At 42.1% G+C, this 25,285-nt stretch overlaps 1 protein-coding gene across 1 annotated transcript in view; it reads left to right on the top strand.

Moving 5' to 3' along the window:
• thsd7aa (thrombospondin, type I, domain containing 7Aa) overlaps positions 1–25,285 on the top strand; it is a 156,038-nt gene that overhangs the window by 96,124 nt on the left and 34,629 nt on the right. The window contains exons 7-15 of the mRNA XM_021572358.2: positions 4,643–4,837; positions 9,431–9,677; positions 10,908–11,023; positions 12,438–12,570; positions 12,704–12,807; positions 14,111–14,305; positions 21,313–21,579; positions 24,301–24,479; positions 25,203–25,208. Of these exons, the coding sequence (XP_021428033.2) occupies positions 4,643–4,837; positions 9,431–9,677; positions 10,908–11,023; positions 12,438–12,570; positions 12,704–12,807; positions 14,111–14,305; positions 21,313–21,579; positions 24,301–24,479; positions 25,203–25,208 (1,442 nt within the window). The remainder of the gene's footprint in view (positions 1–4,642; positions 4,838–9,430; positions 9,678–10,907; positions 11,024–12,437; positions 12,571–12,703; positions 12,808–14,110; positions 14,306–21,312; positions 21,580–24,300; positions 24,480–25,202; positions 25,209–25,285) is intronic.

The raw sequence follows: 25,285 nt of genomic DNA, 5'->3' as shown, positions 1-25,285 counted from the left end.
CATACGCTAAGTTGACTGTGCCTTTAAACAGCTTAGAAAATTCCACAAAATTATGTCATGGTTTTAGAAGCTTCTGATAGGCTAATTGATGTCATTTGAGTCAATTTGAGGTGTACCTGTGGATGTATTTCAAGACCTACCTTCAAACTCAGTGCCTCTTTGCTTGACATCATGGGAATATCGAAAGAAATCAGCCAAGACCTCAGAAAATAAATTGTAGACCTCCACAAGTCTGGTTCATCCTTGGGAGCAATTTCCAAATACTTGTAGGTACCACGTTCAACTGTACAAACAATAGTACGCAAGTATAAACACCATGGGACCACACAGCCGTCATACTGCTCAGGAAAGAGATGCGTTCTGCCTCCTAGAGATGAACTTACTTTGGTGTGCGAAAAGTGCAAATCAATCCCAGAACAACAGAAAAGGACCTTGTGAAGATGCTGGAGGAAACAGGTACAAAAGTATCTATATCCACAGTAAAAAGAGTCCTATATCAGCATAACCTGAAAGGCCGCTCAGCAAGGAAGAAGGCACTGCTCCAAAACTGCCATAAAAAAGCCAGATTACGGTTTGCAACTGCACATGGGGACAAAAGTTTGTACTTTTTGGAGAAATGTCATCTGGTCTGATGAAACAAAAATAGAACTGCTTGGCCATAATGACCATCGTTATGTTTGGAAGAAAAAGGGGGAGGCTTGCAAGCCGAAGAACACCATCCCAACCGTGAGGCTAGGGGGTGTCAGCATCATGCTGTGTGGGTGTTTTGCTGCAGGAGGGAATGGTGTGCTTCACAAAATAGATGGCATCATGAGGGAGGAAAATTATGTGGATATATTGAAGCAACATCTCAAGCCATCAGTCAGGAAGTTAAAGCTTGGTCGCAAATGGGTCTTCAAAATGAACAATGACCTCAAGCATACTTCCAAAGTTGTGGCAGGCAAAATGGCTCAAGGACAACAAAGTCAAGGTATTGGAGTGGCCATCACAAAGCCCTGACCTCAATCCTATAGAAAATGTGTGGGCAAAATTGAAAAAGTGTGTGCGAGCAAGGAGGCCTACAAACCTGACTCATTACACCAGCTATGTCAAGAGGAATGGGCCAAAATTCAACCAACTTATTGTGGGAAGCTTGTGGAAGGCTACCCATAATGTTTGCCCCAAGTTAAACAATTTATTAATGGCAATGCTACCAAATTGAGTGTTTGTAAACTTCTGACCCACTGGGAATGTGATGAAAGAAATCAAAGCTGAAATAAATCATTCTCTACTATTATTTTGACATTTCACATTCTTAAAGAAAGTGGTGATCCTAACTGACCTAAGACAGGGAATTTCTACCAGGATTAAATGTCAGGAATTGGAAAAACTGAGTTTAAATATATTTGGCTAAGGTGTATGTAAACTTCCAACTTCAACTGTAATTCTGCTTTGAAAGTTGATAAACTTGTATCCTCACTTTTGAGAAAAAGGCCTTTGAATGTTTTGGTACCTACTGGAGAGCTCTTCTTTGTCGACACACATTCAGCATCGTTCACACCCTCTTAAGTTTTAGCCCCACCTATCTCTTTAAGGGTTGATCCGAGCGTTCTGTCCTAACATCAGAAGTCAAGCACCCAAGCTAACTGGCTAATGTTGGCTAGCTTGCTAGCTACTTCCAGAGACGAATGAGAGAACAGCTCGCTGACCATTTTACTTGCCTTAGCAGACCTGGTTAGGCTGATTTTATGCTATCCAGACCGTTGGTGACTGCAACTCTGCTGCTTGCAATAATTAAACCATTTTTGCAAACGTTTACTGACACCGACAATATTCAACAGGTATTTGTCAGTTATTCTGCACTCTGGCACACTCAGACAACAGTGCTCTGAAATCTGAGTAGAAAGCCATAGCGAATTTACCTGCTACGTCTATCAACAGTTGTCGCAGTGACAATCTATTGAAATGCTTACTTGCATAGTGGAGTATTTTGTTAACCTCTTAAGACATGTAGCTAGCTAGCAGCATAAACAATGAATCATAATCCCCACTCATGACACTACTACCCTGCATGAATCTGAAAGTAGCTAACAAACCAGGTTCAATGTTAGCTAGCTAATATTAGGCTATAACTAGCAAAGCAAAGGGCTCTAAGATACGAATAATAAGATCATACACGTAAAGTCAGCTAGCGAGCCAGCCAGCTAACATTAGCTAGTTAGCCAACAGTACACTTTGGCTTGAAATTAAAATGACTTTGTGTCAAAATTTGAAACATGCAATATCTGAAAATGTAACTAGCTAGACTATCCTAACCGTGCTCTGAAATCTGAGTAGATAGCCAGAGTGAATTTACCAGCTACGTCTATCAACAGTTGTTGCATATTGGAGTCTTTTGTTAAGACATGTAGCTAGCTAGTTAGCTAAACAATTAACCATAATTCCAACTCAACATGTTACTACCCTGCATGAATATGCAGGTAGCTAAACAGCCAGGTTCAATGTTATCTAGCTAACATTAAGCTATAACTAGCAAAGCAAATGGCTCTGAGATACAAATAATAAGATCATACACGTAACGTTAGCTACTGAGCCAGCCAGCTAACGTTAGCTAGCTAGCTAACAGTACATTTGAACTTGAAACAAAAATGACTTTTGTCGTGGAAATATTTAATCAATAATATTTCTCAAATACCGGAGCCTGTGAGTTCAATAAGACTTTATTACAAAGTAATATAAGCCGAGCTGGTTCATGAAGTAACTCCCTTTCCAGCCTTGACACACACACTTTTTATGAAGGTTCATCCTTACGTCACACACATAGTAACTCCTCTTTATGTTAATGATTCATCCCTCTGGCATTTAGCCACTGTTAGCTTTTTGCCTCACACATATGTTGGTTTGGTTTCACATTAGGGTATAGAAAAATTATGCCATAGCAATTGTACACAAATAAACAGACATGCCCACTCTCAAGATAGGTGCATGTCTATTGGTGTCTAATGACCTAGACACACAAATAGAGTGCACTTATCCTGCTGACTACTACGAAATGTATAATGGTCACACATGTAATAGAAAATTGCTAACTTTTTCTGTGACTCATGAATTAATTTAGCAATTGTAGTAGTATTTAAAGATGGGATACAAGTTTGTTATTAAGGCACATGAAAGTTCACATGTTCCAGAAGGCATTTCTGTCAAAAAATACAAGTTATGTTCAAATGGCTCCCCTATGAAGTAGTGACCCGCGACATACGACTAGCTTCCTGAAACAAGTGACTTAGGCCTGAAACAACGACAGTCAAAAGTACTGCCCAATCAGACAGTTCAAACAGCAATTATTAGGTAGGCTACTAGTGAAGAGAGACTAGGGCAATGGTGGCACTTAAATTCAAGACAATAAGAACAGCTACTAATTGAATCAAAAAATATACTTGCTATACTTGTTAAACACTACTAATCGTTCTGCCAGCTCCAATGGTGTTATGTATTAAGCATATGCAATATGGATGAGCAGTCTACACCGTGATACATTTGCACTGTAGGTGGGAGGAATCTTAAAGTAGACATTAATAGAGGAAGTAGTATGTTTGTGTTAAAAGCCAGTTAATAAAAATTGCTTGTATGTCACGTGTTTTGTTCATTCGTGAATCTCTAGAGGCTTTTTCAAGACATTTGGACAGAACATCATGGTCCAGTAATGTGGGTATGTGAGTTTGCGTGCGTGCGTGTGTGCGAGCATGTGGGGGACGTTTGTCAAGGGCAGAATATTCCACCTACGTGAAGATGACAATGATTCAGTATCTGTTGTCTTAATGTCTATGTGACTTGACACGTTTGGAGATACACAAGGTTTTATCCAGCTTGCTTATGCATTAGAGATGCAATCATTTGGATATGAGCACATTTTTCTTCCATGTACACTGTCAAAGTCATGAGTAGAAGATTAAACTAATGCCTCAATGCCTGAATTAGAATTTCAATGGTTATAAATATCCACTTTTATTCATAGGTTCTTGCTTTGAAAGAAGTTGTAATTCCCCAGACTTGTTCCCTCATGTCAAATGGTTCTCTAGTCTGCCTGCTTGTTTGTGAAAAAGCCACCAATCTTTTATGCTGGTGCAAACATGCATTGTAATACCCAGTGCCTATTTTCCCTTCAGACTTGGTGAACATGCTGACAAATGTTATTTGTGCTTTGTGTACTCTTATAAATCGGGTGGTTCGAGCCCTGAATGCTGATTGGCTGAAAGCTGTGGTATATCAGACCGTATACCACGGGTATGACAAAAAAATATTTTTGACTGCTCTAATTACGTTGGTAACCAGTTTATAATAGCAATAAGGCACTTTGGGAGTTTGTGGTATATGACCAATGTACCACGGCTAAGGACTGTATCCAGGCACTGTGTGTTGCGTTGTGCATAAGAACAGCCCTTAGCCGTGGTATATTGGCCATACACCACAAACTCCCTTATTGCTATTATAAACTGGTTACCAACGTAATTAGAGCAGACAAAAGTTATTGATCTGATTTTGCGATGCGATTTTGTGTGTGATATCAGCACATGATCCTGACTGTATTGTACTATATGTAACAAAGATGGTTACTGAACCCCAAGCCTCATATACTGTGTTTCCTGTCACCATGTGCCTTCAGGTGAGTATGTGGACCGCCAACTGTGCCGTGATGCCATCCTACCCATGCCTGTCATCTGTGAGGTGCCTTGCCCCAAGGACTGTGTCCTCAGTCCCTGGTCCTCCTGGTCCCTGTGCTCACACACCTGCTCCGGGAAGAACACAGAGGGAAGGCAGATGAGAGCCCGCTCAGTACTGGCCTACAGCGCTGGGGAAGGTGAGATGACAATCACACATCCCACAGCGTCAGACCTGGTTCCAGATCTGTTTGTGTAGTAGAGTCAACTCCTATGGTTGTTGTCATGCCAATCATAGGAGTTGATCTATGGGAGTTGGCATGACCACACTAGCGGATTTGGGACCAGGCCACACATCATCAGACTGGGGTTCAGATAGTACATGTTTTCTTTCAAGTATGTTGAGTGTTTGATGGAGCCTGTCAATAGTGCATACCATATGGACAGGGTTTGCACTTGGATTGGTTGCATTGGTTCTATTGCACCAGATAAGCTCGATCATTTTGATCCCAGGTCCGCACAGCATGCAGGAGAGTATCTGATATATCATGTGAGGCTGCTGAAGCAAGCATTCACCATGCCCTCTATTTCTGTTCTATGTTACAGGAGCCAAATTGTCAATATTGTATAAATTATTCTGTATGTTCCTCCTCTTCAGCGACTGCTCAGGTTGTAGCCTGGGTTACTGTGATGCAGGCTAAGGTTCTGTGATGTGGCATAGTCACAAGGAATAGCAAGCGTGGAAACTTTAGGATAGATGCCTGAACTACTCTCTGGAGCTACATTTTCAATGTTTAGGTTCAAAGCATCTGAGTGTGAAGTGCTTAGAGCCCTAGTGTTTAGTATTATTTATAGCACCTTTCACAAACGTAGGGATTGGTAATAGAACATTCATAACTTTGCATTTACCTTCCTTTAAGGTCTATCGTGGGTGCTCAAGGTTCTTGCACTATTCGGTACTATAATTTCCTATGCTCTTAGAATGCCGTGTTCCCATAGATGTACTTATTCAGCTCTGTAGATGTTATAAGTAGATGTATGTAGTTGATATACTGTATGGCTACCTGGGTACCAATCTATTTCCCCTCACTGCCTGGTCAGCATAACTTTATGCTTGTACTATGAAAAATGTTTACAGACCCTCAACAGCACAGTGCTAGGAAAAAACATTCCTTAGTGTAAAGTGCTGCCTGACAACCTACGGAGAGGAGATGGAACCCCTGAGGAGACTGAAACCCTAAGGAGAGGAGACTGAAACCATGAGGAGAAGCGACTGAAATTCCAAAGAGAAGCAACTGAAACCCTCAGGAGGGACAACTGAAACCCCAAGGAGAGGCGACTGAAACCCTAAGGAGAGGCGACTGAAACCCTAAGGAGGGTTCGACTGAAACCCTAAGGAAAGGAGACTGAAACCCCAAGGAGTGGTGACTGAAACCCTAAGGAGAGGTGACTGAATCCCAAAGGAGAGGCGACTGAAACCCTACGGAGAAGTGACTGAAACCCTAATGAGAGGAGACTGAAACCCTGAGGAGAAGCGACTGAAATCCCAAAGAGAAGCAACTGGAGACCCTAAGGAGGGACAACTGAAACCCCAAGGAGAGGCGACTGAAACCCTAAGGAAAGGAGACTGAAACTCCAAGGAGTGGTGACTGAAACCCTAAGGAAAGGTGACTGAAACCCAAAGGAGAGCCGACTGAAACCCGAAGGAGAAGTGACTGGAACCCTAAGGAGAGGAGACTAAAACCCTGAGGAGAAGCGACTGAAATCCCAAAGAGTAGCAACTGAAACCTCAAGGAGGGGCAACTAAAACCCCAAGGAGAGGTGATTGAAACCCTAAGGAGAGTTGACTGAAACCCTGGGGAGAGAAGATTGAAACCCTAAAGAGAGGAGACTGAAACCCTAAAGAGAGGAGACTGAAACCCTAAGGAGAGGAGAAGTATAAGTCTGATCAGTATTGGAACTAGTGCCTCTGGGTTAGAGTCTTGCAGTCCAAGCTGCCAGTCACGCCCTGAAAACTCATTGCTATACAACCTACACTGAGCTGTGCCATCGCCTTGCAGTAGATAAGCATGTTGTAGCCCATTGCATAACACTGCTACAGCTCTTGTAGATATCCTCCATTGGACCATAGCAAGACAGTGTCTGTCTATGGCATATTCAGAACACCCACACAGTTTTCTCTAAATGGATACTGGTATGCTCTGGCATGGGGAGGACAGTCACACTATCATCACTGCAGAAACAGAATCAACTGAATGACTCGCATCATTTATTAGCCTTCCTACGCCTCAGCAGACAGACACACTGTCCAGGATTAATGGCAAGAGACGTGTGTGTGTGTGTGTGTGTGTGTGTGTGTGTGTGTGTGTGTGTGTGTGTGTGTGTGTGTGTGTGTGTGTGTGTGTGTGTGTGTGTGTGTGTGTGTGTGTGTGTGTGTGTGTGTGTGTGTGTGTGTGTGTGTGTGTCAGACGCCAGGTGTGGGCTGAGTGTAGCATGAAGTTCTACAGATTGAGGACCTCCCAATTCAGACCCGAGTGAGTCATAACTTGAGATCTGCGTAAATTATGGAGTGGTGTCAATTTGAGCCAAAATTCAAGTGGTGTGGTGATCTCAAGTTAGGCTCTCAGGGAATAGAGAGAGCAGTTTACAGTCAATTGGAGAACATAGCAGAATAGAAATGACTGGGTAATTCCAACAGGGTTGAGCCCGTAGAGTAGGCCTAAGTAACAATTACAAAAGGCTATGTTAGGACACTCTCGTAACGAGACGAAGGATTAGCTTTGGTAGCCAAACCCACAAGTTACAGTTCAGTAAATAACAGTGGTAGGGAGAGTTTGCCTTCTTGTACATGACGTGAAGGTTTCAGGAACTGTGTCTTAGAGAGCTCTGTAGCATAACATGAAGGGAAAGAAGGTTCTTCATTGTGTCACGAACCGGCTCAAAGTCCATAACAAAAAGGAAGATGCGTGGAGATAAGGAATAACAAAGATATATTTATTAACTGAAATAACCTAAATACAATTAACAATGGTGTGTAGTCAGTAATCAGTAGTGTAAGTGAGTGGTTGCGTACATAGATGTGATAATGAGGGGTGTAGTCAGTAATCAGTAGTGTAAGTGAGTGGTTGCATGCATAGATGTGATAATGAGGAAGGTAGTCAGTAATCAGTAGTGTAAGTGTGTGGTTGCGTGCATAGATGTGATAATGAGGGGTGTAGTCAGTAATCAGTAGTGTAAGTGAGTGGTTGCGTACATAGATGTGATAATGAGGAGTGTAGTCAGTAATCAGCAGTGTAAGTGAGTGGTTGCATGCATAGATGTGATAATGTGGGGTGTAGTCAGTAATCAGTAGTGTAAGTGAGTGGTTGCGTGCATAGATGTGATAATGTGGGGTGTAGTCAGTAATCAGTAGTGTAAGTGAGTGGTTGCATGCATAGATGTGATAATGAGGGGTGTTGAAAGGTGCCAAAGCAAACAAACAAAACGGCCATAAAAATGCCACAACCAAAATCTAACAGTGTGTCTGCATGGAGAGAGTCTCCTCAACGAATGCGGAAGAGGTGTATTTATCCCGGGACACACCCAGGCCCAGGTGTGTCCCATGTTGCTGACGACCCTCCCAGCTCCGCCCTGCCAACATCCTAATAAGGAAAACAAGGGCAAAGAGAAAGAATAAGGCAGACAGAGTGGGAGGGTCATCACAATTGTAAAGGATGTAAGAAAAGATAACTCCCACACAATATTACCTCTGCATATTTTTTACTGTCAAAGACCTTATACAAGACTTGAAAAAAATAAGTAAATATCATCTTTTATAAATGACTTGTTGAAAGACAGGCTCCCAAGGGGCTACACGGAATTCAATTATATATCTTCTCTCTGTGTGGCTTTTGAAGACAGAAGCACATCCTAATGTACGCTCCATCTGTTTTCCCCTGCTCCACTATTGATTGGCTGATCTTGGTCCTTCTCCAGCATTGATTGGTGAATCGTGGTGGTCCGCCATCCTCGATTGGACAATCTCCGTTCTTCTCCTTAATTTATTGGTGGTTCTCATTGATTGGTCAATGCCCGTTGCGGTTTGTAATGGCTGACCTTCCACTCGGGGTCTGGTATCCCAGCGAGCCTCTAATGACATCCTATCATGGTGAGAGGTGGTTAAGGGTCATACACTCACAAATATAACACACACACACACACACACACACACACACACACACACACACACACACACACACACACACACACATCACAACCATCTGTGGTGAGGGGTGGGAAGGGGTCACATGCTGTCCACCTGGTGTCTAAGATATTGTCAGGCCCAGGGTCAACTCATCTCCGTTGTCTCCATCTCCATGACTGCTTTCCCCCAAGGGACTATACTGGTTTATTTAGCTCTGAAACTGCTGTACTGTTGTTTTTAACCCCATGAGTGGAACCAAAAAGACAAGTTAACCTTAAGAGCACAAAGACACAGCTGGATCGTTTGAATGGAAGTGGAGAAGGTTTGGTTTATGAGATATACAGCTTAACTTACTCTCTTTCTAGTTATGATAAGATGACAGAGTTGTCAGCTCAAGCTCAATAGCCAGCTCAACGGACAAAACTATTGGCTGAACAACCAGTCAAGACAAACCACAATCATGTAACTGAATAGTATCTCCTGTATTTGAATGATGTTTGATGTTTGTGCTTCTGCTTTCACTTTGGGGTCTTTTTGAAAAACTGCTATAGGGTTTTATAAATACAGTATATTTCATTGATTGATCATTTGGTTGTTGTGTGTTTGACAGGCGGGGTCCAGTGCCCCAACAGCATTGCTCTCCAGGAGGTGCGGAGCTGCAATGACCACCCTTGTACTGTGTACCACTGGCAGACAGGGCCCTGGGGACAGTGTATCGAGGACACGTCGGTCCCCCCTGCCAACTCCACAGCGGCCGGGGTCGGGGTCAGGGGAGGGGACTCCTCCTGCTCTGTGGGGATGCAGACGCGGAAGGTCATCTGTGTCCGGGTCAATGTAGGGCAGGTGCCTCCCAAAAAGTAAGAGTCCCTCCTTCAAAACAAGAGTTATTTTTTCAAAGTAAGAGTTCCACCTTCAAAGTAAGATTTCCTCCTTCAAAGTAATAATAATACATGGCATTTATAGCTTTGAGTTCTTCCTTCAACGAGAGGACTGAATACCAATATAAGTGTATATGACTATAATTTTTGTGGAAAGTGAAAGAGGAAATTAATTAAATAAAATGTCAGTACAACAGTTATGCTGATGTGGTGTAGTATGTATTCAGGGTTCCATAAGCCTTTGCTAAGCATAATTCAAAGCACGAAAGCACAGAGCCTTTGTCCCAGTATCTATCTATAGAAGGAGCAATATCCTATTGTTACCACTGTCTGTCTGGCTGCATAGCTGTGAGCTGACGGGTTCCCTGATGGGTTTCTGCCTGGGTTCCAGACAGTTGTTCTAAAGTATCTGGGTTCTCCCTCCCTACCACCCTAAGGGTATCTGCCAGGGGACGTGAATCATAGTAATGAATTAGCTATTTATTTATTCAGCTTTAATAGTAGCATTATCCTGGCAGGATGAGCTGGAGCTACTAGGCAGACTGGGGATGAGCTAGGTTCCACGCTGGGTATGGTAATGAACCCTGGGCAGTTTTATTCCTGCGGTTTATGATTCTCCCATCCAGGGTTTATTTTTACCCAGCTACCATTTCACACTATCACACCATGCTGCTCTGGGACTCACACCCATGAACATTATTAGGGTTTATTTGTGGTGTGAAATTGTTACAGCTACAACTACTATCACTAAACACACTTGATCCCACTAGGTTTGGGACGGTATATTAATATATCATAATATCAAATAATGAAATTGTATAATGTCACGAATGAAACAGGTATGATATGCTTATGAGTTCATTACCATTACAGGACATGAATTAGCTAACAATGTAGCACTGTTACAGAGGTGATATGATATTCAAAGCAATGAAGGGGCTTAATCTGAAGCCCTAAAGCCAGTAATTCATAGTATATTTGGAGAATCCCTGATATTCCTTACAACAAGGACCCAGTATTGATATACTGTATACTGTAAACAGTTGGATTATTTTGACAAGACAAATATGCATTCATAAACATAAATGATATTCGCACACATCTCCACACATTCATCAACTCATCAATCAAGTACAAGGGGGGAGCAAAAATCCGCAGACACTGCCCTCTGTGGAATGAGTATGACACGTCTAAATGATGTGATTTCAGGTGTCCGGAGAGTATTCGTCCTGAGACGGTCAGGCCCTGCCTCCTGCCATGTAAAAGAGACTGCAGCGTCACCCCCTACAGCGACTGGAGTGCCTGCCCTGCCACATGTAAAGAAGGTACCTACTAGCCTTCTCAAACTTCTCAATGTAAAGGCCTCTCAACACACTCAAGTACACATTATTGGGAGAGATGTCAAGAGAGAGTGGCATTCAATATGCCAAGCAGGTACATCCTATTATTGTCAAGTATGCATTACAGTACAACAGATACAGAGCAGTTTGTCCATGACAAAAATGCTCGAGAGATGGAGCCTAAGCCATATGGTTTTGAAATGAACATGTGCTTCAAAGCATGTGAAGAAGTTCATTAGAACAGAGCATTCTAAATAATAGTGGGTCTGTTGTTAAGTGTTTGCTTCCTGGTTTCGACAGCCCTGACAAATGGACAAATCTGACGAGCAAAACACTTACACAACTATAAAATGATTTCTCTTCTCCTCTTCAAATATTTGATTTCGAGCTGAGAGAATCATCAAGTCAAATCTGTAGGAGCTGTGACATCCTAGAACAGCAACCAACGAACACCCATTGTTGCCTGGCAACATTTTTCTATATGAAGAACTAGAACAAATGCTGCTAATAAACAAAGTGCCTGGCCAATTTAAAGCAATTTGCCCGCACTGCAACAACCTCTTTGTAAACTAGAAAACGCTTGTTAGCATACATGTTTTTGCGATATCCATTTCCCGGGATTGAGTGTTGTATTCATGAAATACTTCACATGACTAGGAACATTTGCTAAGAAATACTTTATAGAGTCTATAAGAACAGTAATTTGCCTTGTTTTTCCTAGTTTTTTTTTATCCTTTAATCTGTCTCTGCTAGTAATCTTGCTTGTATTATTTCAAATGTGGCACCCAGATCATCTGGCTTTACTAGGAGTATATGGTCATGGATTTGTCCATCTTCTTGGAGAACCATTGGAGCTGTCAATTTAACAGAATATCCTACAATATGAATATAGTATATATCTCCTGTAGCTAGCTACCTCTATGGATCATACATTGCAACATGGATATGGCCACTGTAATAGGATTCTGATGGACTTCTTGTAAGGGCAATAAAACCTCCACCACCCAACCAGCAGAAAAGTGAAGCCCACATCAATCAATATGCCATACTTGATTATTTCATTACCTTCTCTCCGAACTGGTCAGGAAAGTACATATCTGCTGGAGAACACCAGACTAGAGAGCTGGGAACCAGCTGTGCTCCTTCATTACGTTTTAGTGTTCATGGTCAAGGTTAATGACACACAGCTGCTAAAAGTCAACAGCAAACAAAACACTTGTTTTACAAGGACATTTCAAGGACCTGTGATTTGCAATTACTCAAGTAGGTAACAGGCATTCATCATGATAATTTTCCACTTCAAGACTCGATGGAAGTAGCTTGAGTGCTGCTGTTATTGTCTCTGTCTAGTGATTGGGCCAGTGTGTGAATAAAGTGTTTTTCTATGGGTTATTATAAGGTGGCAACACGAAAAGGAAACAGAACAGGAAACGCATCATCATCCAGCTGCCAGCCAACGGGGGACAGGACTGCCCGGAGGTGTTGACTCAGGAGAGAGACTGTGAGTCGCCGTCTGTCTGTTTGGGATACAGGTAAGGCTCCATCATCCATCATCCACCAAGACCACTCTACTCTTTTGACTAAAGCGGTATCAAGTTAAATAGAGCAAGACTTTGACTATGACTCTAAAGATGACTCAGCTGTGTCCTGTTTCTTCTACTGCAGGTGGAAAACACACAAGTGGAGGCGATGCCAGTTGGTTCCCTGGTCCGTTCGTCAGGACAGTCCTGGAGCTGTGGAGACCTGTGGGCCTGGACTGCAGGCTAGAGGTGAGCAACAAAATCCTGCATGCGCTACTCAATTTGATTCTGGGGGCAAAGAGTCTGAACTGACGGATATATAAGAAAATACCTTGGTCATGAGAGACCTTTAGAAAATATTATTTGACCATGGATTAAATTAAGTATATTATTTTTGCATCTCGGCCTACTTCGGTTTTTCCTTTTCATGGTTTTGAATATATTGACAGTCATGAGAGACCGGTCACATTCATATTGTATGTGAAGTACATTTAAATATTTGATCTGCACTTGATTTAACTTGCTTGGTACTGTGCATGTGACTGTGGAAGTGTGTAGTATTGTTGATGTGAGAAAAAGGGAGTTAGGCATCAAAGTAACACCTTGGGCTTCATGTATCTTCATGTATCTTTCATCTCCTTCTAAATGTTTCGCTGGGACTGGTGGTTAAATAACCAAATCGTTCCTCCAAAACTCTTCCCTATAGCTGTACCAGACATGAATTAGTTACAGTAAGGTTTAAACCCAAAATGTTAATTCTGGTGGATTGCTTTGTGTTGAACTCGACAAAGCATGACAGAGAGCGGCAACAATGCATCTATCTGTCTTCGATTTACAAAATGGTGTCAGTCAGTGAATTGAGAGCATAGAGTTCTTCTTCCACTCCTTTCACCAGACCTCTAGTAGCATCTTGAAGTAGAAGACCATTATCTGATCAGATGATGAGCACCTTTCAACCTCCTTCTTCACACTCCACATTAGGCCACATTACCTGTAATGGTATCTGTGTAGACATTGACACAGGGGGAGAGACAATTCAATACAGAGCTCTGGCTCCTCCTCATTCAATGATATCTAGTCGGGTTTGTTTGGGTGGGAAAGTCAATAGACATTAGCCTATGTTCAGTTTCATCACTTAATGCTGTTCTCGCCTCTGTGTGTGCTATTAACTGAGCGAACAGGAGACAGAGAGTGCGTGTGAAATCTAAGTCTATTCCCTATGTAGTGCACTACTTTTGACTAGATCATGACAGGGAATAGGGTGCAATTTGGAAGGCAATGTAGTGAGTCATACCAACTAGCAATGCGTCATTCCAGATTCCACAGTGACAGTACTGTAGGTTAATCATCACTTTAAACACAGTCAGGTCTTGATCGCCTGTGATGGGACTCTCGTGTTTAGCTCCAAATGCAGCCAAGGGGCATTAACCAATTGAGATTGTGAGTCTCCCCTAATGAAAAGTGTCCAACGTGTGTACCAAAGCTTATTTCCTCACACCATGGCAACCACCACTTCATTCCCTGTTCTTTCTTTGGTTCTTTCTTTCTATAGCTGTCTCATGCTGGAAGCAGGACGGGGGTCAAGCGGACATGGGAGCATGTCTGAAGTTTGCCAGCTCCATGCCCTCTCTAACCCAGCCCTGCCAGCTCCCATGCCAGGACGACTGCCAGCTAACCGCCTGGTCCAAGTTCTCTTCCTGTACACAGGACTGTGTGGGTGTCAAGACCCGCAAGAGGATGCTAGTGGGTGAGTGGACTGGAGTAGGCTGTACAAGTACAGTAAACTAACTAACTTTGTATTTGGTATTTTACTGGATCCCCATTAGCCGCTGCGAAAGTAGCAACTACTCTTCCTGGGGTCCACACAAAACATGAAACGTGACATGACACAGAACATTAATAAACAAGAACAGCTCAAGGACAGAAGTACATACAGTAAATGTAAATGGTCACACATTGCTTACATATACACACATAGGTCAAATACATAATATATAATAATATTTTGTGGTACCAATGAGTGTCCGAACTGTATGCCAACTGCTTGAACTGGCAGTTCGGTACCTTCAACACATCAATACCTCGCACAAAGACCAATAGTGATGCAGTCAATCTCTCCTCAGTGTTGAGCCAGGAGAGATTGACATCTCCCTCCGTGTATATCTAAGTGCAATACAGTATGTGCTGCTTTGTTCTGGACCAACTGCAATTTACGTATGTCCCTCTTTGTCGCACCTAACCACAATAGGGCCTGTAGGTCCTGTCTGGTCAACTGAGATGTCAAGAAGGCAGAGCAACACCCTATCATGGACAGACCTCATCCCATTTTAGCAACCATTGAGTCTATATGTTTTGACCATGACAGTTTTGGTTACACCCATCAGTTTAGTCTCCTCAGCTTGCTCAATCGCCACATTATTCAATAATAGATCTAAATGACGTTTGATGTTGAGCGATTGATTTGTCCCAAAAACGATGCTTTTAGTTTTTGAAATATTTAGCACCAGCCTATTGCTAGTTACCCATTCTAAAAATAACTGGAGATCTATGTTATGGGTGTCAGTTATTTATTTTGTTGTTGCAGCCAACGTCTATTGTTGAGTTGTCAGTGTACATAGACACACAGGATTTATGCCAGATCATTGGAAGCTCATGAGTAAAAACAGAAAAATATAATGGCCCTAGCCGGCTGCCCTGCGGTACACCACACTCAACTGAATTTGTATTGGAGAGACTTCCATAAACAAAAAACGTCTGTTCTATTAGACAGGTAACTCTCAATCCATAATAAGACAGAGGATGCAAATTCATAACACCTACATTTTTTTCAGCAATAGGTTATGATCAATGACATCAAAAGTGTCCTTCTCTGTAAGCATGCTGAAAGTGTACATTTTAATAACTTAGCATTTGATCAAGCACCATTTTTTCCTAAAGTTTGCTAAGCACTTGTAACAGGCTGATTGGTCAACTGTTTGAACCATTAAAGGGTGCTCTGCTATTCTTGGGTAGTGGAATGACCTTTCCCTCCCTCCATGTCTGAGGGCACACAGTCTTCTAGGCTTAAATTGAAGATGTGGCAAACAGGAGTGGCAATGTATTCCGCTACCAAATTTAGCAATTTACAATCCAGGTTGTCGGTACCAGGTGGTTTGTTCTTCATTATTAATATCTCACCTCTTCCACACACACTTTGCAGAACTCAAAAACTACAGTGCTTGTCTTTCATTACTTGGTCCATTATGCATGAATATGAAGGCTCAGCATTTGTTTTTTGCATGTCATGCATAAGTTTGCTAATCTTGTCAACAAAAAAAGTGGTTTTGTTATGTTATGAAACAGCCATCTGCTTCAATGAAGGATGGAGCTTTTTGGCCTAGAATGCCATATAAAGTACTCCAAAGCTTTTTACTATAATTCTTTATATAATTTATCTTCATTCCATAGTATAGTTTCTTCTTATTTTTGTTAGTTATGTGATTTCTCAATTTACTGTATGTTTGCCAGTCTATGTTGTCAGATTTATTTGCTCTTCCCTTTGTCTCATCCCTCTCAGCCATACAGTCTTTAAATTCATCATCTATCCATGGGGATTTGGCAGTTTTAACAGTTAGTTTCTTGATGGGCGCATGCCTATCAGTAACCGGAAGAAGCAGTTTCATAAGTGCTTCAAGTGCGGCGTGAGATTGTTCCTCATAACATCCATCAGACCAACAAATATTTTTCATATCTTAGGAATCCTTAGGAATCCTTGCAAAAACTATTGTATGATTGCTTATACACAATTTTAGGTCCAGTCTTTGTAACTTGTTTTTTATTTTTTGTCTATTATGATCACTACATCCGATGGGTGTGGATACTGCTTTAGTGCAGATTTCTGCAGCATTAGTAAAGACGTGATCAATACACATGGATGATTTAGTTCCTGTCCTGTTTGTAAATACCCTGGTAGGTTGACTGATAACCTGAACGAGATTGCAGGCATTGGTTACAGCTTGGAGCTTATTTTTGAGTGGTCAGGTTGATGACAACCAGTCAATATTTAGGTCAACCAGAAAATATACTTCTCTGTTGATATCACCTACATTATCCAGCATTCATAGTCCAAATACTGAGTTTTAGCACTTGTTGGTCTACATCAACTTCCTACGAGAATAGGCTTTAGGTGAGGCAGATGAACCCGTAGCCATTTTACTTCTACATCATCTGACATGAGATCCTCTCTCAGCCTAACAGGAATATGACTCTGGACCTACATAGCAACACCTCCTCCATTTGCATTTCTATCTTTACTATATACTGTATTCTGTAACATTGTATACTCTAGCTACTACTGCATCATCAGAAATGATCTAAGTGTGTTTAATAAGAGATGAACAGAATATTAATGTTTTCTGATGTTAATTTCATAAACCTTGTTTATTATGCTACATATGTTACTATAGGCTATTTTTGTCCTCTTCTGGGTTGCTTGTGTGTTTTTAGTGCTATTCTGAGAGGCTCATCTGAGGTAGACATATCAGTGACATTTACATTTAAATCAATGGTACTGAGTGGGCTGCCCACAGTGGGCTTCTTCCTAAAGCACACAGTTTCAGTGCAAACTGTGGAATTCAATTATATGTGGATATCAGTGGAGGCTCCTCAGAGGATGAAGGGATAAACAATCCTCCTCAGTGAATTTCATGAAAATAAAAATAGTGAAACATAAAAAATATATACTAAATCTATTCACGTCACCAAATAATTGAATTAAAAACACTGTTTTGCAATGAAGGTTATAGCCTCAACAGCCCCAACAGCACTCTGAGGTTAGCACCATGGTGTAGCCGGAGGACAGCTGGATTCCGTCCTCCTCTGGGTACATTGACTTCAATACAAAACCTAGGAGGCTCATGATTCTCCCCCTTCCATAGACTTACACAGTAATTATGACAACCCGGAGGATGTCCTCTAACCTATAAGAGCTCTTTCAGTATGAACTGAAATGTTGTCCACCCAATCAAAGTAACAGAGAAGGAATCTAGTACTGAAAGCATAAGCTACAGATAGCTAGCACTACAGTGCATAAAATGTGGTGAGTAGTTAAATCAGAGAGAAAGGCAATAGTTTTGAACAAATTAATTTATTTAAAAATGAAGGAGAAGCGAGAGAGAGAGAGCTAGCTATATTTCGTAGTATTTATTTTTTCACTTTCACTTAGCTAGCGAATCCTGCTAGCTAGTTTAGCCTATTCAAATACCTGGCTTAAACATAGAGGGATGCTATGTTAGCTAGCTCACTATGGCTGTCCAACACTGGAACTCTTCCAAGTCAAGGTAAGTGTTTGATTTTATTAATTTATTGCCACCGGGGCCCGCAGGTGTAACTGCTAAACTGCTTGCTAACTGTACACTGTACTGCATGATTATATCGGGTTTACTAACGTGTTAGTTCTAGAAGCTATATTGACTATGACCTCAGCTAATATGGTGACAATGATGCAGGCTGTGTGTAGTGGTTAGCGGTATTGATATGAAGGTTTGGCTTGGAAAGGTTTTTTCATCTGGTCACAGACAACTGATGTATTGTGCTCTGAAGTTCACACGCAAAGGGAAAAGGTGAGAGGAGGCAGAGAGCATGTAGAGGCGAGAAGAAATTATACAATGAGCAAAACGATCCTTCTGTTTGTATGTAGCTATGAAAGTGAACTGTGTTTGCATGTGATAAGGGGTGCATTCATTCTGCCAATTCTGTTGGAAAACTTTCTGAACAAGCTGACCACCACATAGTGATTATTTATAAGATATTATCATAAGGTTTTAGGCTATAACGTTGCATTCATTCTTGCAAAAAAGAGCCAGAAGGCTTAATATTTCAAGTGCAAGTGTTGGTTAAGGAAAGAGTTCTTTGGTTTTGGAGGAGGGGGATTATTTAAGATAATCTTTGAAGAGGTAGGGTTTCTGGTGATTTCGCACAATGGGCAGGGACTCTGCTGTCCTAGCTTCAGGGTGAAGCTAGTTCCAACATTGGGGTGCCAGGATAGAGAGCTTGGACTGGGCCCTTCACCCTATGGGATGGCAAAGAGACCAGGTGGCAGAACGGAGTGCTCAGGTTGGGGTGTAGGGTTTGAACATAGCCTGAAGGTAGGAGGGGCAGTTCCTCTTGCTGCTCCGTAGGCAAGCACCATGTTCTTGTAGTGGATGCGAGCTTTGGATGGGATAACTTGGGAAGGTTGAAAACCAGGTGGGTTGCAGCATTCTGGATAAGTTACAGGGGTTTTATTGCACAAGCAGGAAGTCCAGCCAACAGAGAGTTGCAATAGTCATGACGGGAGATAACAAGTGCCTGGATTAGGTCCTGCGCCGCTTCCTGTGTGAGGTAGGGTCGTACTCTACGGATGTTGTACATCATGAACCTGAAGGAGCGAGTCACTGCTTTGATGTTTGAAGAGAACGACAGGGTCACAGCTCTTTGTACTCTCAGAGGGTGACACTGTGGAGTTGTCAATCGTGATGCAGAGGTCTTTCAGCGGGCAGTGCTTCCGGGGTTGAGGTTGAGCTTGATGTGGTTGGCCGACATCCAAGCTGAGATATCTATCAGGCACACAGAGATGCATGTCACAAAATGGGCATCCGAAGGAGAAAAGCAGTTGAGCGTCATCTGCATAGCAATGATAGGAGAGACCATGAGAGTATATGACGGAGCTGAGAGACTTGGTGTATAGAGCAAAAAGGAGAGGGTCTAGAACCGAGCCCTGTGGGACACCAGTAGTGAGAGTACATGGTGCAGATAATAGATCCTCTCCATGTCACCTGTTTGGAGCGGCCTCCCAAGTAGTAGAATGCAATCAAAGAGGGTGCAGAGCCTGACACCCATGCCTGAGAGGGTGGAGAGGAGTATATTATGGTTCACAGGGTAGAAGGCAGTGAATAGATCTAGAAGACAGAGAATAGAGCTCAGTGTGGAGTGCCTCCGTGACACAATCTCAGTTGAGTGATCCGTCTTGACCGATTAGGCTCAACAAGATCGTTCTGAGAGAGATGAGAGAGTTAATCAAGTGTTTTGGAAAGAAAATAAAAGGGATACAGGTCTATAGTTGTTGAAGGCAGATGAGTCGAGTGTTGGTATCTTGAGGAGGGGAGCGACTTGGGACATTTTGAAGTCAGAGGGGATGCAGCCAGTGGTCTTGAATGAGTTGGAGGGAAGTGAGGAATGGGAGAAGGTCTGGTCCGGAGAAGGGAGGAGGGGATAGGGCTGAGCGGACAGGTTGTCGGGTGGCTAGACAAACAGCCTGCATATTAAACTTAAACAGAAGCAAGAGAAACGAAACAGGGATAAACATACATTCATTTGTCCAATAGAAACTCTCATTTGCAACTGTTGGACTAATGATTACACCCTATATCAGCTAGATTCAGGCAAGAGTGCACAAGGCGGTATTGAATGTGTCACTGTCTGTCACCTTGATCATGACCTGTACACCTACGTTGTAAACATTCATTCATAGGCTAGGTTGTAGCAACCTCATGATGGGTGTAGGGAAAATTTGAGTATCCTTTAGTAGCCTAAACCTATCACAGTTACATTGAACTGGGTTAATGGAATGTGAATGACAGTCATCTAATATGGTGTAATAGTAATATGGCCATGCTCATAAAAAATATATATATAATTAGGTTACTTACATTCACTGCACTTCTATTTCTCTGGGATATAATCTGATTTCCATGTCCTCTGTTGGTTATTATGACAGGAGGACTGTGGAATAGATCTCAAAACACATCTTTTAAGCTTTCCTTAGGGTGTTTTTTAGTCGTTTCACTTTTGTCATTCTTTCATTTTTTTAAATCTTATGTTTGTTGTGTAGTAAATATTTCAGCTTTTATTGGTATTGTTTTTATTTGTTTTTATTAGAATGCATTGCATTCCATGTCTGAATAAATACAGCTTGATTTGATTAGAACCCCAAACTGTCAGTCTCTGAAGCAGTTCGCTATGCTGATGGAGGAAATCCTGGAAACTCTGAGGTTAGTTCTCTTTGTCTCTCAGTGGACTGTATTAGGTCTACAAGTACAGTAAACTCACTAACTTAGTCCTTTTTGTCTGTGTAGAGACACAATGTGACTAGAGCCTTTGGCCACAGTTTGCAAGTTCAGAAGAAGTAAATACCGATACAGGCTCACATATTTATTTATTTCATCCCCCTAATGATTAAGGTTAGTATGAGGGTTAGATCCTATTTCCTCTGGTCCTATAGATCTGTTAAGTGCAGCTTCCTACCTAAAGAGACTGAAGTACTTGACATGACTTTGACGTTAAGGTTCCAGTGTGAGTGAGACAGTATCACTGCATAGTCAAATGCCAGAGTGTCACAAATCTTATTTGGTCAGTCAACAGTCTAAGTGCCCTCCATAGTATGCCTGGAGGGAGGTTGAATGTATAGCATAAGGATTATATAGGATAATCCTATAGGACCCTGAGATTCTTCAGGAAAAACTCACATTGCTGAAAGTGACTTGTATCGAACCCCCCATTTTCACCTGGTCCAAGTTAGCGGATGTTGAGTAAAAATATATATGATCATCTCTATCCTTTATCTGGATCCAGGATATCAGCTTTTTACAACGTTTCTTTCAGTACTATGGTTATTTTCCGGTTTGGCTATTACCAATCTAAGTGATTGCCGTTCGGGTTATATGAGTTAGACACAGCCAGGCTGCATATGAGTTTGATTGATCGCCTGTCCTACCTTTCTCCCTTCTCTCTTCTCAGGGAAGAGCAAAAAGCGAGACCAGTGTAAGAACAACCAGATGTACCCACTCAGTGAGATCCAGTACTGCCCCTGTAACAAGTACAACGCCCAGCCCGTGGGGAACTGGTCGGACTGCATCCTGCCTGAGGGTGGCCGTGTGGAGGGCCAGCCGGGCATGAAGATCCAGGGGGACATCAAGGAGTGTGGCCAGGGCTACCGCTACCAGGCCATGGTGTGTTACGACCAGGACAACAGACTGGTGGAGACGTCACGGTGCAACAGCCACGGTGAGTCTTACAGGCCTCTCACCAACATCCAATTACTGTTCATGTCTATAAGGAGGACATCACCTCGTTATGTATGATGATGTTATGATGATAAGTCTGCAGTACCTTTGTCACGGTGCAACAGCCACGGGGAGTCACATCCAGTGTCTCTCTTCCATCTCTCATCAACTCCCTTGAAGCTATATGCATTTAACATAGCCACTGTGATATTATACTGGATGTCTGTATCTCCATTTAAAGGCCTGCTCAGTGATAAGACATCATCATACACAGAACAGGCTAGTTCCTGTTACAGAAAACAGAAAACGAGTGTGGAGAAATGCAAGATAAGGCAATTGAAAATGCTTTGGCTTTGGTCTTTGGATTTCTCATCAATTTGATTCAGCTCATTATTGAATACGTTTCAATAATGTTGTTCCCTTGTTCTCTCCATCAAGAAAGTATTTATTCCAGCATTTACATATGTGTTCTCTTGATGTGGCTCCATTCGAACCAATTTGATGTCAGATTGAGAGTGCAGAGCAAACACTCTTCTCACTGTGTCCTTATCAGCATCCACTGATTGTAAATTCAATAGAGAACAAATCAATGTGATAACGAAGAGGAAGGGCCTGCTCAGCTTGATGCAGTCACTCTGCCCTTAGCCCAAATATGTCAAAGGAACATTAATCACATTTAAACCAATCACATTTATTTATATAGCCCTTTTTAAACCAGCAGATGTAACAAAGTGCTTATACAGAAACCCAACCTAAAACCCCAAAGAGAATGCAATGCACATGTAGAGCATCAGAGCTGTTTTCGTCCCAACAAGCTGTATTATCAGGAATACACAGTAGTATCGCCTTCGAACCAACGCTGAGACGAAAGTTAGGAATCACAGTGCTATTGTCTCTTCCATGTTAACTCATGGAAGGTTGTAGCACTGAACCAAGTGCTTACAGCAGTGAGTGGGCTTCAGTGTTTGTTCTCTGTAAAAACCCATCCCTTTATGAATCATAGCTTCACTTGCAGTATGGGGCCTGTGGTGTGGTTGATAGTGTAGAGCTGCGACGTGATGAGATGGCACAAGCAATTGTTAAACACTAGCTACTGCTATTGTACTGTATGTCTACCTCTCCATCACCACTGCCCAAGTGCCCTACATGTCACACTGTGAAGGGATTAGGGTGGCATTTTTTCAAGCTTAAGGAACCCAAGGAGATCAGTGATGATGCAATGGCTATACAGGAGTTACTGGTATTGTAGCTCTATTGCTCCAACAACACAATCAACCTACCTGATTGGCTCCCACACGTGCTATAGATTACATTATTTTATTGTATTTTTTAAATTGGATTATTACTCAAATTATTATAATAATTTAAATACATGAAATAAAAATAAAAACAAATGAAATGAATAAATTACATTAAAATGAATTGAAATTCATTGAAGGTAAATGGTTACCTATACAGCTTTCAAACCAATACATTTTTCGAACAACTTTGGCATTCCAACATATTTTTATATCTGAAAGGTGTTGCCAATATCAAAACCTAAAGTTTTATTTCCTTGAACCGACCTACTCATGATTGCGGTTCAAATCAAAATCAAATCAAATGTATTTATATAGCCCTTCGTACATCAGCTGATATCTCAAAGTGCTGTACAGAAGCCCAGCCTAAAACCCCAAACAGCAAGCAATACAGGTGTAGAAGCACGTTGGCTAGGAAAAACTCCCTAGAAAGGCCAAAACCTAGGAAGAAACCTAGAGAGGAACCAGGCTATGTGGGGTGGCCAGTCCTCTTCTGGCTGGCGGTTAAGTTCTGCCTGGCGGTTAAGTTCTGCCTACGGCTTAGTATGAAATGTAATGGTAATACTGAGGCAACATTGGCACGCACTACTCTCTTAAACTATTGATGGTTCTTACTGTAACTCAAAATTCCTCATTCATAATATGTTAATGTATTTTCCATTACTGTGGATCCTCGCAGGTTCCTGTGTTGTGAACTAGCTTCAGCTAAGAGCAATGTCCTCCCTAGTCTTTCAGTGGACAAATGAGGCTCAGTAATCCACCCTCGTGCAGATAAACATAAATAACAAGCCGAGAGAGAGGCACTCCTGCCAAAAAACAAAAAATCATGACCTCTCTCTCTCTCTCTCTCTCTCTCTCTCTTTCTCTCTCTCTCTCTCTCTCTCTCGCTTGCTCTCTCTTGCTCTCACCATTCTCTCTGTCTGTGTGTCTCTGTTGTTCTCTGTGTGTCTCTGTGTGTCTCTGTCTGTCTCTCGCTCTCGCCATTCTCTTTGTCTCTGTGTCTGTGACTCTCTCCCTCCCTCTCTCTCTCTCTCTCTCTGTCTATCTCCCTCTCTCAGCCTCTCTCTCTCTCTCTCTCTCTCTCTCTCTGTGTGTGTGTGACTGACTCACACAGAAAACAACAGCCTTCTAAATCACACAACAGGCTGCTGCTCTCTCGTTTCATTGTATTTGCCAAGCTCCAGTAAACAGTGTTATAATGGTGTGTGTTGCCCTGCGCTGCCATCGCAGTTCTTTATAATCCTCTCTTTCATCAGTAGGAATGCTGGATTTACTCCAGGTGCTGTTCAGTTAGATATTTTAGAGTTTAAATTTTGCAACCCAATTTCACAGCATGTTGTATAACTGAAGCTTGATGCATCACTAACTGTGTAAACTGTCAGATGATGAAACTGAAGCCTAGTTATCTCTCTTTCTGGTTTAAGGATATATTGAGGAGGCTTGCATCATCCCCTGTCCGTCTGACTGTAAACTCAGTGAGTGGTCCAACTGGTCACGATGCAGCAAGTCTTGCGGCAGCGGGGTCAAAGTGCGTTCCAAGTGGCTGAGGGAGAAGCCTTACAACGGTGGTAGACCGTGCCCCAAACTCGACCACGTCAACCAGGTGATTGGGGGACGTCCATCACTCTTGGCTCTGTTTAGAAACAACCCCTAGACACTTGCGGAGATCTGAGAAGATTGGACAGATTTGTACCATATTGCTTAAACCAATCAAATTTCCTCAGATCTCCACAACTTAGTGTCTAGGGGGTAAAGAGTAAGGGATATTTTATTTATTTTATTTAACTCTTATTTACAATGATGGCCTACCACGGCCAAACCCTAACCCGGAAGACGCTGGGCCAATTGTGCTCTGCCCTATGGGACTCCCAATCTCAGCCGTGATACAGCCTGGAATCGAACCATGGTCTGTTGTGACACCTCTAGCACTGAGATGCAGTGCCTTAGACCACTGCGCTACTCGGGAGGGGTTTCTGGACAGGTCTTGACTCTCTGTTCTCACGTAGAACATGGTAGATGGTAGAGGTCCCTGGCTCGTTTCAATGTTTAATTAAAATACTTATGATTTAATGCATTAGATTAAAGGAACCAAAACAGTGTTTCTTTTTTAAAGAAGCCAGAGTGGACATCTTTCGGTGTTTTATTCATTAGCCGAGTTAGGGCTTGTACTCGTAAGATTAAAGAAGGGAAAGGAACTGTGAAATCTATGAGAATCAAGAGAACATGTTGAACTTCATTATAATACTCACGTATTTAAACACACACTGTCTGTTTCCCCCTGGTCTCTTCTTCTTTTCCTGGGTGTATGAACTGACCCCCTCCACAGGCTCAGGTGAGTGACTTGTCACTTGCCTTTTATATAGGGCTGTCAAATGATTAAAACAGATGATCCAGTTGTGATTCATCGCG

This window comes from Oncorhynchus mykiss, chromosome 18, assembly GCF_013265735.2.
Source record: "Oncorhynchus mykiss isolate Arlee chromosome 18, USDA_OmykA_1.1, whole genome shotgun sequence".
NCBI classification, from domain to species: domain Eukaryota; kingdom Metazoa; phylum Chordata; class Actinopteri; order Salmoniformes; family Salmonidae; genus Oncorhynchus; species Oncorhynchus mykiss.
Note: the sequence above shows the minus strand (reverse complement) of the source record. Positions and strands in the feature narration are given on the sequence as shown.